This window comes from Physeter macrocephalus, chromosome 18 (genome assembly GCF_002837175.3).
Source record: "Physeter macrocephalus isolate SW-GA chromosome 18, ASM283717v5, whole genome shotgun sequence".
Lineage (NCBI taxonomy): Eukaryota > Metazoa > Chordata > Mammalia > Artiodactyla > Physeteridae > Physeter > Physeter macrocephalus.
Window position 1 is genome coordinate 52922545 of NC_041231.1, and position 18903 is coordinate 52941447.

Here is an 18903-nt window from a genome sequence, read left to right on the forward strand (position 1 = left end):
AGGCCCAGCGGCCATGGCTCACGGGCCCAGCCGCTCCGCGGCATGTGGGATCCTCCCAGACCGGGGCGCGAACCCGCCTCCCCTACATCGGCAGGCGGACTCTCAACCACTGCGCCACCAGGGAAGCCCTGAAATTTGTCTTTTAACTTTACCCCTTGCTCCCAACCCTTCCCTCTAAAGGCACAGAGAGTAAGTCTCTTGAATTTTCCAATATATTATTTTAAAACACAGCTGCACATCCGAAGTCTTTTCCACACCAAACTCCCAGGGTTTCCTCACAATCTTATTTTGGCACACCACTCACCATTCTGATCACTCTCTTCTAGACACCTGCTTGTTTGTTCATATCCCTCACAGAATGGGAAATGCAGAATCAGAGGCAATCTTTAAGGTGTATGTAAAACACTGCTGTGTAGATGAGGGACTAATTATTTTGTTACCATGACGTTATTTTTAAAATTATTTATGCCCATAAAGTGTCAAAAAAAATTTTTTGACACACTAATTTGGTTTACCCTCTAAATAGCTTTCTCTTCCTTAGGAAAATGACTATTTTCCTGTTTAATAATAATGATAATGATATCAATTCCAATAACCTTCCTCTACTGAGGTCTATTAGATGTCTGGTACTTCCCTTCTGCCAGTTCATTAATCCACACAAAACCCTGAGGGTGGTATTATCATCTCCACCTAAAATGACGACACAGGTTCAAAGAAGGCAAGTCACTGGCACGAGGTCACACAGCTGCACGGGGCTCTAATCCAGGCTGCCTGGTTCTACACGCATGCTCTTTCTACCATCCTCACTCCCTCATCTCATTTCATCTGGGAAGGGAAGGGGCTAATTGTTTCATGGGAATAGCCAGGAGCAAAACATGGGTCAGCGCTCTCCCCATTCTGTGTACCATATGGAAAGGTACCTCTCTGCCCACTTCAAAGTAAGATGGCCTCTCACCCCGTGACATCACAAAGCCTTTGGCTGGAATACAACTATCACATGACTGGCATCAGAGACAGGATGGAAAGGAATCAACAGAGGCCAGTCTTGTGATCTTCAACTAAGGTTTTCTTCTATTGCCATGGTGGACACTGCTGATGCCCTGCCCAGATACCCTGTACTGGGTAGGTACAGGCAGAACAATGGCCTCCCAAAGATGTCCATGTCCTAATCCCCAGAACTGGTGAGTAGTTATGTTACGTGGCAAGGGGAACTCAAGGGTGCAAATGGAAGTAAGGCTGCTAATCAGGTGACCTTGAGATGGGAAGGTTATCCTGGTTTACCCAGGTAGGTCCAGGGTAATCACAAGAATCCTTAGGAAAGGGGGAGAATCAGGACCAAAGGGACGGTGGTATGAGAAAGACGTGACCTGCCACTGCCATGCTTCATTGCACTGAAGATAAAAAGGGGCCACAAGCCAAGGTGTGGGCAGCCTCTAGAAGCTGGAAAAGACAAGAACATGGATTCTCCCCTAGAGCCTCCAGAAAGGAATGCAGCTCTGTGGACACCTTGATTTTAGCCCAGTGAGACTCATTGTGGACTTCTGATCTCCAGAACTATAAGATAATAAATCTGTGTGGTTTTAAGCTACCAAGTTTGTGGTAATTCCTTATAGCAGCAAAACCTCACTAATAACACTGGTGGTATATGTGCTGGCTGCTCATGGCTCACAGCTGCCCCTTTCTTCAGAAAATTGCCATCGGCAGAACATGAGCCACTTTGCTCAGGGGTTTGAAATGACCTCCATCATGGGAGGAGGAGGGAAGCCCACTGATACCAAAGGCTGGCCTCAAGGAAGGACCAACTGGTGAAATTCATGCTCCAGACTCCCGCAAGATCCACCTAACACCACTTCCTAGTTTATTTCCTCCCCTTCTCCATCCGCTTCCCTCTCTCCCTCTTGTCCTGAGAGCACCCTCTCAATAAATTATGTGCACTTGAGTCCCCATGTCAGGCTCTGCTTCTAGGGAATCCAACCTGAGACAACTGTCATACTCAGAAGTGGTGCTGGGCAATGGGAAATGGGTACTGAAGGGGAAACGGGGGGCTGGGAAGGGTGGGTTTCAGGGTTGAGGAGCTGGAAGGTGAGATGAACGACATATCAGGGCCACGCTGGTCCCTGGCTCCCAGCTTGGGAAACAGGCTCTTGATCTTAAAGTGTTCTTTCCCGAAGCCCTCACGGCCAAGCCCAGCGCTGCAGCATCCAGGCCGTAAGTGAGCAGGAGGTACGGCGTGGGCCTGGCATTGGGACCCCACGTGGGGAAGGCCTGTCTCTCACACCTGTTACCCTCTCAGTGGCTGTCCAGGCACTCTAGGCTTTGCTTGGCTTCACATCTGCAGGATCAGCACCGTCTCAGGAAGACAGTCCCCATCTTGGTCAGCCTTGCATCTTTTGATTTCCAGCCTCATTTCCTCTCTTAATTCCAGCCTTCTAACCTTCAACTTCTCCTAGGGTGGGTACATCCTAACTGCCCCCTGAGAGCACACATGGGCGTCTCCTTCCCCCTTCTCTCTTGTTCTGCAGCGACCCGTCCATCACCAGGACACGCGGCTGTTCTTGAAACAACAGGTTTCAATTCACTCTGAGTTCCACCCAAAGTACCTTTATGGTTTCCTTCATCTGTTTGGTCACTGGGTTTCCACCGTGGAACAGGCAGAAGAGTGTTAACTGCAGAATTTCTGTGCGCCTGGCTCTCAATGGCTCAGGTCTTCCTTCTAGGTGGGACATTTTATAGGTCATTCTCTTCATCTGGGCACAACCCCCAAGACGCTCAGGCTATCACCATTTCTCTGAGGTACCAGGAGTGAGTCCTTTCCGGGTCCAGAGCTGTAATCACCATTCCAACCGAATCCCCTGTCCTGCCTGGGTCAGTGCCTCCCTGAGGTCTCCTGCCTTCCACAGCTGCCTGTCTCGGTCATTCACCTGTAGCTCACCAAGCCACAGACCCCCTGCCCAGGCGACCCAGATAGACATGGCCATGCATACTGGAGAGGACCCTGCAATGCATCACTCAGATCTCCCTGCAGAACAGAGGCGTTCGAACCCCAACTGCCCAGCACCTTGATTGCCTCCCACGGATTCCCTCTCCCTTAACTGACCTTAGCTAAAAAGAACTGCTCTGTTCAAAATTTTGCCCCCTCCCCAGGGGCTGCCCGTACCTGGTGAGAGGTGATGCAGGGGTACAAAGTCCCAGACCTCTGGCCTCAACGCGAGATGACTGTACGGGGCTTGAGCGCTCCCTGGGGATCGGCTGGAAGCTTTCTTCCATCTATACCACAACCCTGCGTCTCCCTCCACCCAGCCCTGCTTCCCTTACCTGTTGACACACACGGTTACCCCAAACGCTCCCAAACAACCCTCCTGCATATCAGACAGGCTCAGAGTCTGTCCACGGGGACCTGGACTCAGGTACACCCCTCTCACCTGGCTTTCCAGGGATGCAGGGACCTGGAGGAGGAGGCAGAGGAATGGCTTACCCACGATCATGTGGTTGCAGACATCACAGAAAGTGGGCTTCTTGAAGATGTGCTCCTGAAAGGCGTGGGCCTTGCCGCCGCCTGGGTACAGGCCGGCCCTGGTGACTGTGGACGTCAGGCATCCGGGGGCAGGGAGCAGGCTGGAGCTGGGGCTGACCTCCGAAAGCATGTCTGCCTGCAGTTTCACATCGCTGTTGGTTCGCTGGAAGAAGTTGTCAGCACTTTTGCTCCGTAAACTCTTGGTCTTGAAAGAAAGTGATCGTTTTAGTTTCTGGAGCTGCAATGCAATGACAGAACAGACTTACGATCAATCGTGCAGACTCCTGCTGTGGGGCTGAGGCCTGCTCCATGGACTGCTCTGTTCCTACGGACTTCCTCAGCCCCTGAGGAGGCTCACAGATGTCCCTGAGGGGGTGGGTGATGTCAGCAGCCCCTATTCCACTGCCTGCCCCTCCTCTCTGCCTCCCTGCCCTCCCACCCACGTGTTGTCAAAATATCCCACTGCTTTGGACACCATTTGCCTTTTGAATTGGAATCACTGGAAATATTAATTGTATGAACTCCTGGACTCAAAGGCTGGGTCCCTCATGCTGGGGTCTCTGCTGGTCTTTCTCTGCTGTGGTCCCTTGGCAGCCATCTGTCTGTTCACACAGCAAAGCAGAGAAGGCCACTGTCTGACTCGGAATTAATATGGCTAAAGTATCACAGAACACAAGCCGGAACTTCTCAAGCCTGCTTGGGTCCGAAGCAGTGCGTGTGCCTGTGTGTGTGTGTTTGAGGAGGGCACGGTGTGAAATTATCCATTTGACCTTCTCTGCTCCTCCCCGTGCCCTGCCTCTCGGTTTTGGTCATGGCAAACCAGACCATTTCTCCTTTTCCTTTGGGACCCATGAAGTGGCACCACACGGGGCTGGAGGAACCTAACTCGGTATGGTCCAGTCTGCGCCTCCAATCGAGTTTTCACATGGCAGCCGGAAGGGTCTTTTAGAAACAAGATGTGAGCCTGTTGTTTAAAATCCTTCAAAGAGTTTCCTTTGTTCTTTATAAATTTAACGAAAAGCTCCTTGCCATGGGCTCCAGGGACTGGTAGACTCTGGATCCTAATGACAGCTGTCACACCACCGTCCACCTTGCTCTGCCCATCTCAGCCACAGTGGCCTTTTAATTAAGTCTCTGGCATTTATTATGCTTTTTAATCACCAGCCCTTAGTGCATAGTTTCCCCTCTCCCCAGATAAAAGAAATGAACCACTTAGCAGCTGCAAGACCTGTAGCGGGTCACTTCACCTTTAAGGCAGTTTTCCTTTTGTGACTGAATATCCATGCCTGTTGCCTGGAATTAATGTCTAAGCCCCAAAAGCTGTAGACAAATAAGTGCTCACCACACTATTCTAATAAAGGCCTCCATCAAGTGTGGTCAGACACCCCTACTGGACACACAAGATGTCTTGATCTGTCCTTGCCGAGTCTAGCCACCTAATCTAGCCATCGGCCCCCCAACTTCTCCCGCAGGAGATCAGGAAGATGTGGTGGTCTTAGTGCTTGGGGTGGATGCCACAGGACTCTACCCTTCCCCTTCCCATGCCCCTTTGCAAGGTGACCTCGCAGCTCCTCCCATCAAAGCTGGAGTTCCTCGAATCTTGTTGGTTTGGGGAATTTGACCAACAGCAGGCGGCAGAGCAACTTTAAGCCACTTCCAAGCCCAAATCTCAAGATGCCCTGTATGTTTCTGTCTGCCCTCTTGGAAACCTGCCAAACTGCCATATGCACAAACCCGATATAGCCTGAAGGACAATGAGAGACACACAGTCCAGAAGCCCCCATCACTCGAGTGACACTCCCGACGCAGAGCCACCCTGCTCCCTGCAGGGAATCAAGGAGCGTAGATGAGACCAGTAGAACTGCCCAGCTGTGTCCCACTCAAACTGTCAACCCATAGAATCATCAACTAAAGAGATGGCTGGTGTTTTGAACCATTAAGTTGAGTATCTATCATGTGTACACAGCAATACAGTGCTGTTCTCCCCACCTTCCAAACATGTGGTGGGACTGTGCCTTGTTGCCCATTTGAAGTTGGCCGGGACCATGTGAAGCCAGTGTTCTACTTCAGGGAACTGTATGGCGTCAGTGGGGAAACACCCTGCAGGGCCCTCTAGAGAAGCCCCACTAAGACCAGCAATGGAGCATCATCAGCCCGACAGGGCTAGCCTGAGAAGCAGCAGTAACCTACATAAAAGGTCAGAAACTGTGGGCCGCCAAGACTCTTGTCCCTTTCCCTTCGCCCTACAGCCCAGACCCAGCAGAGGGGCTGGAACTGCCAAAGGAGCAGGAAAGAGGAGCTCCTGGGTTATCTTGGAGTGTTTGTTACTGAACCGTAACCTAGCGCATCCTCACTGATACAGGGGAAGGGAGTCACGAGTCCTTGGGAGCACAGCTCTCATTTTGAAGAGGACCCTCCATCTCCAGCAAAGCTAACTGCGAGGGGGCTATGAAGCAATCGCTCTGTGAGACTGAGCCCCATAGAGGTGAGGGCCTGGAACCAGCAAAGGAGCAGAACACACCTTCTGCACGTCAAGTCCTTCTGGCTATAAATTGGACTGACGCTGGAGGAAGGGAGACTTAGACAGGAGGCGAGTTACTCAGATACACACACACACACACACACACACACACATACATATACATATATAGTAGGATAGTAAGAGGTTCAAACTACTAGGTATAAAATAAATAAGTTGCATAGATGTAACGTACAGCACAGGGAATATAGCCAATATTTTATAACTTTATATGGAATATAATCTATAAAAACATTGAACCACTATGTTGTACACCTGAAACTAATATAATATTGTAAGTCAACTATACTTCAATTAAAGAAAAAAAACTTGAACGTAAGTATCTGAGTCTACATCTGGAGACTTCCATACCCTGGTTCTGCTATTTTGTATTCTGTTAACTCAAGAAAAACTTACTTAGGTATTGAAAAAAGTGGCTAATGGATTGTCAATTTACAGGCTGAATCCTTTGTGTATTTCATACACTGTTTCTGATTCTTGACTTTTCATTTTGAAAGCACTGCAGAACCCCTCTAAAGCTGCACGTTAGATTTATAGGAACCTAGTAAACGGTTTTTGCTTTAATAGCAGCTTGGAGAATCAGAGCAGCAAATAGAATCCCAATTCTGTTTAAAGCCCCATCTGATGCTTTCTCTGGTTTTAACAATCTATTTAGCTAAAGATAAGGGCTAAGGGCAGTTTCTTTTGTCAAATGAACAACAGATCTGCTTCTTTCAGATAATTAAGAAAAAACCCCAGAGTCAGATTACACCAAATGAGGGAAAAAAACCTACTGATTTTAAACATTAGCTATTAGGTGTTAGAAAATTATTCTGAATTTTCAATTCAGCAGGGCTCTGGATTGCTCACCTATGAAAGAGCAACGCAGTGAAAACTGCATGACCTATTTTTTTTGAACTTGTTATTTAAAAATAATTTTAGTAATACAAAGATTGCAAAATAGTAGAATCCCCATGTAACTTTCACTCACTTTCCCCTAATGTTAACGTCTTACATAGTACAATACAGTAAATTGATTGTAACCAGGAAACTTACACTGATATAAAACTGTTAACTAATCTACAGATCTTATTAGATTTTTCCAGTTGTCCCATAATGCCTTTTTTTCTGGTCCAGGATCCAATCCAGGATTCCATATTGCATTTAGTTTCGTTTCCTTAGTCTCTTCGATCTATGTTAGGTCCTCAGTCTTTCTTGTCTTTCATAACCTCTACCTTTTTGAGGTCTACAAAACAGTATTTTGTAGAATGTCCTTCAATTTGGGTTTGTCTGATGTTTTCTCATTTTTAGATTGAGGTTATATATTTTCGGTAAGAATAGGACAAAAGTGATGTGTTCTTCTCAATGCAGCATTTTAGGAGGTACCTGACGTCAGTATGTCCTGTAACTGGTGATATTAACTTTGGTCAGTGGGCTGAGGTGATATTAGCCAGGCTGCTCCACTGTAAAGTCACTATTTTTCTCTTTGTAATGAATGAGTTTCATGTAGGGGAACTACTTTGAGATGATGTAAATATCCTGTTTCTCATCATGCATTTGTCCTCTAATTTCAACATCCATGGATGATTCTTGCCTGCAAAACTTATTACCTGGTGTTTGCCTAATGGTGATAGTCTATTTCCATTATCCTTCTATATTAATTAATTAGTATTCTCCTCCTCTTCACCTATTTATTATTTGTTTCTATTAGTATGGACTGATGGATCTTTGCTTTATTCTGAGTTACAATTTCCTACTACCATCATTTTGGTACTCTAATTGTCCCAGGTTTGGTCACTGGAAGTTCCTTTAGGTTTGAATCTGTGTCCTTTCCCACATGCCCTGACTATCTTTGAAGACTTCCTTACTTGCTAATACTACAGGGTTCTCCAGGCTTATCTTATATTTTCCCTGTTCCAGTCTTGCAGCCAGTATTTCTCCAAGGAGCCCTGGTTAGTTTTATTAGGGAATGGTACCTATGAACTGCTATCTGGGCAGAAAATAACTGCTCAAAATTTAATCATTATCTAGTAGTTTATAGATCTTTTTATTGTTATGTACATATTTTATAGATTTATAAAAACTTCATCTGCCATTTGTATAGCCAGGAAGAAATGAAAATGGATTTTGGTGAACAAATGCAGGTCTCTGCCTCAAGAAAATACTAGAAGCAATCAAATGTCCATCCATAGAGGAACAATTAATCCAGTACCCCATTCGATGGAATATTAGACCACAATTAAAGAGTGAGTTACATCTCCCATGCTTTTTTTTTCACTCACAAGACTGAGTTTAGTGCTGTAAAATGGATATCTGCCCATGTATCTCCCCAAGTGAGATGAAAATTTTCCTCTCCTTTTCCCCTCAGTTTGTCATTCGTCTTTGACTTTATTTACTCAACGCGTTTACGGAGGATGAAGTTAAAATTTTATGGAGTCAAAACTGATCAATGCTGCTGCCGCTGTTAACAGCCGACATTTACTGAAGATGTACTATTTGCTTATTCTATGTGATTCCTGAGGCTGCTGCCTCAGTCAACTAAGGATATGACCTTATTTGACCTCCCTTCTAGCTCAAGACATAATACAAGGACTCTAACAACATCTACCTGACTCCTAAAGTGATCAAAGGCGACTTTTCTCACTATATTTAGGCAGAAATTCCAGATCTTGAAAAACTCGTTTCATTTAGAAATGAAAGAACATAAAACATAAACCAATAATATGGTGTGTGTGAAAACCTCTAAAACATAAGTAAATATTATACCACTCAGGTGGTAAAGGAAGAACATAGTTGTGAAAACGCTTACTATTGGAATAAAAAGTAAATTTTATATACACTCTGTGCTTTCAATACATTTGGAAATATATAATCTCTGAAAAATAAGATACGAAACCTGAGATGACCAAACTCAGTTAGAAAGGAAGGGATTCGCTAGGGTTAAGAAAAGAATTTGTAGCAAGCAGTAAATACCACAGTAAAATCAAAACTACAATGAGATATCATCTCATACCGGTCAGAATGGCCATTATCAAAAAATCTAGAAACAATAAATGCGGGAGAGGGTGTGGAGAAAAGGGAACCCTCTTGCACTGTTGGTGGGAATGTAAATTGATACAGCCACTATGGAGAACAGTATGGAGGTTCCTTAAAAAACTACAAATAGAACCACCATACGACCCAGCAATCCCAATACTGGGCATATACCCTGAGAAAACCAAAATTCAAAAAGAGTCATGTACCAAAATGCTCATTGCAGCTCTATTTACGATAGCCAGGACATGGAAGCAACCTAACTGTCCATCAACAGATGAATGGATAAAAAAGATGTGGCACATATATACAATGGAATATTACTCAGCCATAAAAAGAAATGAAACTGAGTTATTTGTAATGAGGTGGATAGACCTGGAGTCTGTCATACAGAGTGAAGTAAGTCAGAAGGAGAAAAACAAATACCATATGCTAACACATATATATGGAATCTAAGAAAAAAAAATGTCATGAAGAGATTAGTGGTAGGACAGGAATAAAACACAGACCTACTAGAGCATGGACTTGAGGACATGGGGAGGGGGAAGGGTAAGCTGTGACGAAGTGAGAGAGTGGCAGGGACATATATACACTACCAAATGTAAACTAGACAGCTAGTGGGAAGCAGCATAAAGCAGAAACTAACACACCATTGTAAAGCAATTATACTCCAATAAAGATGTTAAAAGAATACCACAGTAAAATTTAAAACAGGAAAGGTAAAAGCAAAAAGGACTCACACTGCAGAAAGGTGATCCTACGGTGTGGGGTTATGTTTGAGAAGCTCACATAAAACACAGGACTTATTACAAAGATACAAGAAGATGAAAATCATTAGAGAAGACATAAAGAAATAATCGGATCCTGAAGAAGACTTCAGAATGACTAGAACGGCAGCATTATTCAAAGATAAGAGAGAATTCCTGGGCTAAATGAGGGAAGAAGTCTTAAACCCATCATTGAGGGAACCACCATGTGTCGGGTCAGCCTGGTGAAAAGAGATATCTCTTTTCCTGCCAGCAGGTTCAAGTGTCCTGTCAGAACGTCAAGGTGTCAAAAGGAGGACATCCAAACACACAGGCAGGAAAGTGGGTCACCCATGAAGAAAGAAACCTTAGACTCATTTCAAGTTTCTCTTCTCCAATGTGAAACAATGTAAGACAAAGTTATGACCCAAGTATTCTCAACCCAGACAAATGACCACTCAGGAGCAGAGAAAACAAAAGCATTGGAAAATATGGAAAACTTGAGGCATAAAAGAACTTGCGCTTGAAATAATTTAAACATGGTTAAGTTAAAATGACTGGTGTAAACAGTTCACAAAGACAATTCACCTGTTATAAATACTTAATGAAACAGATGACACGTAATTTAGAACAGATGACACGTAATTTAGTTTTAACAGTAATAAAAATACCACGAGTTGTAGTAACAAAACACAAGTAGTGAGGGGGTGGAGGATGGAGGAGGAAGCCAGCTTGTGTTAACTTCCTCATTTCTGTGGAGGAGAAGTAACGAGGATAACAAGCATGGTATTAGTTACAGCTGACATTTGAGTCCTTCGGATGTGTCACATACTATTCCTAAAACTTCACGTGTATCATCTCCTTTAATCCTCCAATCCACCTCATCAGGCAGTCACTGTGTGGCACTGTCCCATTAAACCCACCCTACAGCTCTATGAGGGACTATTATTCCAATTTGTAGATGATGTCCTGGGAGTCAGAGTGGTAAAGGACATACTGTAAGTGATAAAGCCAAGAATCAGTCCTGCTTACTCTGACCAAGCCAGGCATTTGCAGCCAACGCAAGCTGACCATGTTCCTCCATCCTCACTCAGAATTTCAGCCATAAGTGACCGAGGAGGATATACTTTCCTGCCTCTGAGCCTCTTTTCATGCTGTTTCTCTGTCTGGGAACACCCTCTCACCCTTGGAGAAAGCCACCTGCTATGTCAGGATTGTCACAATTGGAGTTCATTTTATTTGTTTAATTGTTTCTTGTCTCTGTCCTTAAAATGTGAACTCCATGAAGGCAGGCAGGTTTTGTCTTGTTCACTGGGGAGACCTTTGCCTGATACATAGGAAGTGCTCAAATAGATCAATGAAGACGCCTCCATCATTCCGATCAGAAGTAATTGCTCCTTGGGTCTACCATAACATACGCTTGCATCACAGGTCCAGTTCTTATTTCAATTTGTATCATATTCACTCTCTTTTTGTGTGGCTCCCACCCTAAATTTGTAAATTCCTTGTAGATTGGATTAGGTCTCAATCAACTTTATATCACTCCCAAAGCAGTTCTCAACCTTTTTTATTTTTGTAGGACTCTGTTTTTCTTTTTGCCACCCCCCCCCAACCCCGCAAGGCAGACTCTGTTAGCTGTGTACCCAACGTCCAGTCCCTACTTCTCTTTTCCTTACAAAACCTCCATTTTTTTCTTGGAACAGCAGTGTGTCCAGCTTTCCTGACAGCTGGAAATGGCTTATGACACAGTTCTGGCCAAGGCAATGTGCATCCAATGTAGATTTCTCCAGAATTTTGCTTTCCTGATAAAAGAGGGAAGACTTAGTTGCTCCTACCTTTCTCTCTTTCCTTCTTGACTTGAACACAGACATGATGTCTAGAGCTACAGCAGCCCTCTTGCTATCCCACGACAATGGGGACATAAGCCAACAGGCCAAGGTGGCAGAGAAAAGGAAGATCGTGATGGCTTTGCTGAGTAGCTAAGCCAAGGCCAGCAACTTCTTATCTCTAGGCTTCTTACTATGTGAGAAAAACCAACCCATACTTGTTTAAATTACTATAAGTTGGAATTTTTTGTCCCTTTAACCAAAATTTTCTTTAACTTGTCCAGCTGATATTCTTAACTGGTACAGCACTTACATGCTACCCTTCCATGGGTTATATGCAGATTTTTGACAAACCCAAACTATTACTGCAGGAGAGTAAATCACTGCAAAATTCTGAGCTATGAGGAGAATGAGACTCCGAAAGGTTAAGTGTCTGCCCACAGTTATGCTGACAGTAAGCAGCGGAGTCGGAATCAAATTCAGGTTTCTCAAGACTGCCAAATCCATGCTTGTGCCCTGCCCTTGTCGCCTCATCACAAGGTATATGTGTGCCACTTGCAAAGCCGCAACCCTTGGCTTAATGGAGATATGGGGCCTCTGATCACTGCCTTTCAAAGACCTCACCCTGGAGGAACACTCTCCTGGGCGTAGCAGCCATGGTTTCAATTCCTATGATGAGGGTGCAACTTTGTTGGCCAAATACTGCCTGGCTGTCCTGGATACTTCTTTAAGGGCCACTTTAGAACATCCCCACCAGCACCCCTTCATCCTGGTCATCCTCCCAGCCTGAGCTGGAAATACATTCTGTGTGTTTGAGGAACGCCAAGGAGCTTGAGCACCAGTGACTAGGACAGACGGAGAGGGAGGTGAGGAGGCAGAGGATAAAGATAAGGTTACACACGCAGAAGCTGGTCCTGCAGGACCTCAGAGGCCTTGGGGGAGGACTTTGCTAAATGTGATGGAAAGTCACTGCCTGACTTTGAGTGATCTGTATCTGTAAAGGATTGCACTGCTTTATGCATGGAAAAAGGACTAACATTTTCATAGACAGATGATGGCTTAAGCGAGGGCCATGGCAGCGGAAATAGTAAGAAGTGGTGTGTTCTGGGCATATTCTGGAGTAGGGTTTCTTAGTGAGTTGGATGTGGTGTGTGAGGAAAAGAGAGAAGCCAAAGATGAATCCAAGGATTTTTGTCCTGAGCAGTTGCCACTGGAGAAATGGACATTTACTGGATGCACAGTGGGAAGAAGCATGTCTGATGGGGGGAGGAGATGAATACTGGGCATTTGCTTTTGATGGGCTAGTTTTGAGATGACTACTAGAGATCCATGTAAAGATGTGGTTAAAGAGAGTTCAAGTCCCCTAAATTTCCGGTCCCAAACATCACACCGATTTTTGCCAGCCAGAGGCCAGATGCAAGGCACCAGAATGAACTGTGTGGGCTCTGTCTGAAGATGAAGACAAACAACAACCAGGAATCCAAACAAACACTCTGAGATTTTAGCTTTTCAAACTCATTTTGCTGCTGAACCCATTAATATATTACCAAGAAGATGGGTGTGTTTGTGAGAAATATACTTACCGATACTATTTTAATGCAGATAATAGAGAGGACTGCTCCCCTTTAAGACTGCCTCCAAAACAAACAAAAAATACACAAAGACACATATAATAAACATGGTTGTTCTGCAGCATGGTAATGTAATCAGTGGCAGAGGGCTCTGGGGAGCTGACTGCCTGAAATGGTCAAGCTGTCTGGGTCTGAGTCCTGGTTTTGATTTCTAATAGCTCTATTAACCTCTTCATGAATGGAAAACATAGGCTGTAGAGATAATGCATAGAGATAATCTCCATAAAGCTTTTAGCACCGAGTCTGAGACATAGAATAAACCCAATAAATTTAGCTATTATCACTTACATTCACAGAAACATGTAATACAGACACACGTAACCCACTGAACACACACTTTCACACCTGTGCACTGAGAAACACACACTAGAAAATCTACATTTACGGTACATACACGCATATATACAGAAAATGCCTTAAATTTTCTCATTCCCTTGCTGCCTGTCTTGCTTGCCTTTGACTTGATAACATTCCTTTTTAATGATTTTCAAGAATGGAAGGATTATTTTCTTTTCCTTGCAAGAGCTGGCTATTACTACTTATGCCTGCCATGGCTCAGGGCTGGCTGTCCTCCTGAATGAATGACAAATACCCTCAGCAAATCACTTTCTCTAAAAATAGACCACCCCAGATGATGTTTGGCTTCCATTCTCATTTCCATATACCTTGAAAAGAAAAAATTCCATTCTTGTTAGAGACCAACTGCTAATCTATCCCAAGCAATGTGACTTGATAAAAATGAACGTATCTCTCAAGTTTTGCAAAATGCCCTAGCCTTTACCTCATCTGTTTATTGGATTTATGTAAAATATAAATGGAAGGCTGACAGATTTCTCCATATTCTACCCGTTGAATGTTCATTCTGTTTGGCTTTATGGAGCCATTTACCTAGAGTATTTTACCTTGATAACTTAATGCATGACTTGCCTTCTCTATTTCTTCCTCCAGATGTGTGTGAATGGATTGAGAGGCTACAAGATACCTTTCAAGTTATAGTCACTGTGTAGAAGCAGATGAATTGCTTTCGGCATTATTAGCCAACTAAAATTCTGATGGACACAATTCCCCAAGAGTTCACTTGGTTTTCTGCATCAAGCACCATACGGTTTATATCATCCACACTGTTGGGATGCATGTTTATGGCAAAACAAACAAACAAACAAAATTAAAAAGAACATTTAGAGTGCATTTTATATTGGGAAAATCAATACTGTTGGCTGAATATGCATAAACCAGCTAAATTCTGATTTGGACCACCCTGCTCCCTTGATTTGAATTGGAGAGAGGCACTCACTCAAGATCTTAACGCCAAATCATTAACATCTCCTCTGAAGTCTGTCTTGACACATTTACTCTGGATTTTCAAACCGGGGAGCACTGAATCTGGAAGACTATAGAGAACATGTCAAATCTATACTTATGTCCTTCTAGATGCCATTCAGTAAAATCAGGGGCAATGGATTTTGCAAATTTCATGCTGGTAACTTTGACATCATTCCCTGGACAGAGGTAACTCCTCTCTGTGTAACTGCTGTTATTATCATTATCTTCATCAGCATCATTAATATTTCCAACTACAGTATGTAAAGCAAAGGAACCACAATATCTCACACTGATTCACTCTGCTCTGGTATCCCCCCAGCCACATACAATCATTTAGGTACCTATGACTGCAAATGTTAGGAAACCTAGTTAGTAAATCATTAAGCATAATGATACTCCTTCACATAACGCGAGGTCGTAATGCAGGAGTCACTAGGGATGGCTAATTCAGCAGCAGAATGACATCACAGAGGACTCAGGTTCTCTCTAGCAGATTACTCTGCCTTCTTCATCCCAGCCTTAGAGCTGGTTTCCCTCATGGTCAAAAAACTGGCAGCCAGTTTGCAAATATTCAGTAGCAGGAGGGTGACGGCATCTCCCCTTATGTCTGTTCTTACCAGCCTGCCTGGAAAACCTTTCCCTCAAGCTCACCATCAGATTTCCCTTCGTATTGGCCAGAACTGTACCCACATGTCCTTCCTAAACCAATCACTGGCAAGGAGAATGATCCACTTAGACCAGTCAGGATTTACCTTCTTGGTGCATGGGCTGAGAACACTGCTTCCTGAAGAACAGGCCGATAGAGAGAAGGGTGGGCACCAGAGCAGTATTAGCATTTTATTAGGAAGGAGAAAGGAGTAAATGACTCTGGGGTAGGCAACTAACAGAGTGTTGGAAACGTATGGCGCTCCCTGGTGGAGACCGACTGAACTAGCGGTAGGTGAAGGAGGAGGAAATGAAGGAGGAAGGAGGGGGCAGGAGAAGAAGATAACAAGGCCTTAGGGGAGCATTATGGAGGGTACATTATGCCCTCCCCTACAGTATGGGAAGGACCTGTGAATATGATGGGATAGTCATTTCCTTGGTTAGATTACACTGTATGAGAAGAGTGATGAGATCATCACTCCAGGGTTATTACTGTGCCGTGTTGTATAAAACGCCATCCTAGCAGGCTGGAGTGAGACCGTCCTATTGAAGTAAGCTTGAAGAAGAAGTAAGCTTCCAGTTGGGACCAAGGTGCCTTCTAGTTACTGAGAGCATCCCTGGCCTGCAGCTGGCAAGGAAATGGGGACCTTAGCCATGCAGCTGCAAGGAACTGAATTCTTCCCACAACCAATGAGCTTGGAAGAGGACCCCGAGCCTCAGATGAGATGCTAGAGCTGGCTGACACCTTAATTTTGTCCTAGGAAGATGCTAAGCAAAGGAGCCGCCTAACCTGTACCTAGATTCCTGACCCACAGAAACTGTGAGGTTACATAGATGTTTTAAGGTGCTAAATTTGTGGTATTTTGTTATGCAGCAACAGAAAGTCATCCACCCACTTTGGACTGTCAGATGAGAGAAATAAACGTATTCTTTGTGTTAAGCCGTTGAACTTTGGTGGTTCATGGCGGTGTGTTACCTTAACTAAATAAATACAATGGCATTAACAAGGCTGCTCATATAAAGGCAGTAAAAGCCCCAGGAAATGCGCAGGGACTGTCTCCTCTGGAAATCTGGTCATGGAGGCGGTCTCCTGAGGCTGTACCTGCTCTTGAAATGGAATTCTGAACAGCTATGAGTTATTAGTTGTCACCCCCAGGTTACGGCACTTTTCGTTTATGGGATCTGGCTTGTTCCAATTAATTAGAATCTGTGCCAGAAATTAAAGCACGATACCTTTGAGAACCACTGAGACTGTCTGTCACATTTCTGCAGCAGGAAAGGCCTTGCATTTCTGGCAGGTACTAAGGTGTTGCTGTTTTTTTAATAAAACAAGCAATAGTCAACCCAAATAGGGAAATAGGATTCCAGCCTTTTTTAGCTGTAAAATGTCACACAACTTTTTGAATAGACCTAATGGCTCTCATTTAAGTGAACATATAGTATATACCAGGTACTTTGATAGAAATCTATACGTGCTTCCTCATGTTAATGTTTGTCTCAACCCTGAAAAAGAAGTAATATAAATCCCATTGTATTGATGAGGAACTTGAGGCTTAGAGAGGTTAAACGATGTACCTAAGATCACAGCTTCTGAATGGCAGAGCCAAGAATCAAACACAAGTCCGTGTGATTCATTCATCTACATATGAATTCATTTGTCATTCATCCAAAATTCCATTTCCAGGCACCAGTGAATTTCTATGAATTTACTCACATATAGTTTTACTTTAAAATTTCCATCAAATGAGTATATGACAAATATCATATGATATTGCTTATATGTGGAATCTAAAAAAAGGGTACAAATGAACTTAGTTACAAAACAGACGTAGAGTCACAGATGTAGAAAACAAACTTATGGTTACCAGGGGATGAGGAGAGGAGGGATAAACTGGGAGATTGGGATTGACCTATGCACACTACTATATATAAAATAGATAACTAATAAGAACCTGCTGTATAGCACAGGGAACTCTACTCAGTACTCTGTAATGGCCTATATGGGAAAAGAATCTAAAAAGAGTGGATAAATGTATATGTATAACTGATTCACTTTGCTGTACACTTGAAACTAACACAACATTGTAAATCAACTATACTCCAATAAAAATTTTTAAAAAATGAGTACAAGTAGGGACTTCCCTGGTGGTGCAGTGGTTAAGAATCCGCCTGCCAATGCAGGGGACATGGGTTCGATCCCTGGTCAGGGAAGATCCCACATGCCACGGACCAACTAAGCCCGTGTGCCACAACTACTAGGCCTGTGCTCTAGAGCCTGTGAGCCACAACTACTAAGCCCGTGAGCCTAGAGCCTGTGCTCCACTACAAGAGAAGCCACCGCAATGAGAAGCCCACGCAGCGCAACGAAGAGTAGTCCCCGCTCGCTGCAACTAGAGAAAGCCTGCACACAGCAACAAAAACCCAACGCAGCCAAAAATAAATAAATAGATAAATAAATAAATAACTTTATTTAAAAAAATGAGTACAAGTAACACTTGGGAAATATGAATAAAATAGGTGGATTTTATTAATGTCAATATCTTGCTTATGATATTATGCTATAATTTAGTAAAATGTTATCACTGGAGTAAACTGGGTGTAATGTACAAGGGATCTGTCTGTATTATTTCTTATAATTGCATATGAATCTATAATTATTTCAATAAACACTCCAATTAAAAGAAGTAAAAAATTTCCATCATCTATTTATTTTGATACTTTTTACATACATGAATTATCCTACACATTTTGTCCTGTGACTTGCTTTTTCCATGTCAGATTATAGACAGAAATAACTAATTTTATTAATATTTCTCCATGCTATGGATATAGTGCATTGTACTTAATCATTATAATAGTGATGGAAACTTGAGGCTGCCCTAATTTTAGCTATTGCAAGCACTGCTCGAATGAACATTATCATACATATATCTGCATGCACAGGTACATTTAATAAGAGTAATATAATAAAAACTAATATTGGTGGGTGCAACTTATAGGCTGGGTATTGTGGTAAGTGCTTTGTATGTGTTATGCATTTAATTGTCACAATTATCCTTTGAAGTAGGTTTCATTATGATCCCAATACTACAAATGAAGAGGCTGTGGCTTAGAGAACTGCCACTAATTCCCCAAGAAGGATGGCGGAATGGACTTGCTGGTTTTCATTTTTAAAAAAACATGCTGTTGTTATATGATTGGAATTCACTTGAGTTTATGTATTTATTTAGAGTGGACTGACATCTTTACAGTATTAGTTCTTCTCATCTAAAAAATGTCATGCCTTTACACTAATTTAGATCTCCTTATTTGCTTTCCATAATGTTGGCATGTTTCTTCACATTCACATACATACTTCTTGTGAAAGATATTCTTCAGTATGTCATAGTTTTTGCTGGTGTAAAGAAAATTAATGGATTTTGTATTTTGAGCTTGTCACATACAGAATTGTCTTATATTAGTCTTATATTAGTCATGAGGGTTTCATTTGATTATTTTAAACAGACTTTCATATAAACTGCTTGTCAAGGCAATTTTGTCTCTTCATTTTACTATTTATTCTTCTTGCTTATTTTTCCATCCTGGCATTTCTGGAGCATTGTTGAGTAACACAGGCAAGAGTGAGCTTGTCTTGTTCCTCACTTTAAGGGGACTCATGATTCACTGC

General features: G+C 43.2%; 1 protein-coding gene across 2 annotated transcripts in view; it reads right to left on the reverse strand.

Moving 5' to 3' along the window:
- Nucleotides 1-18903, reverse strand: part of STAC (SH3 and cysteine rich domain) — a 103307-nt gene that overhangs the window by 63071 nt on the left and 21333 nt on the right. The window contains exon 2 of one of the 2 annotated variants that reach the window (XM_007115172.4): nt 3476-3719. In XM_007115172.4, the coding sequence (XP_007115234.1) occupies nt 3476-3719 (244 nt within the window). Of the gene's footprint in view, nt 1-3475; nt 3753-18903 lie in introns of both variants that reach the window. The other variant, XM_007115171.4, reaches the window with a different exon arrangement.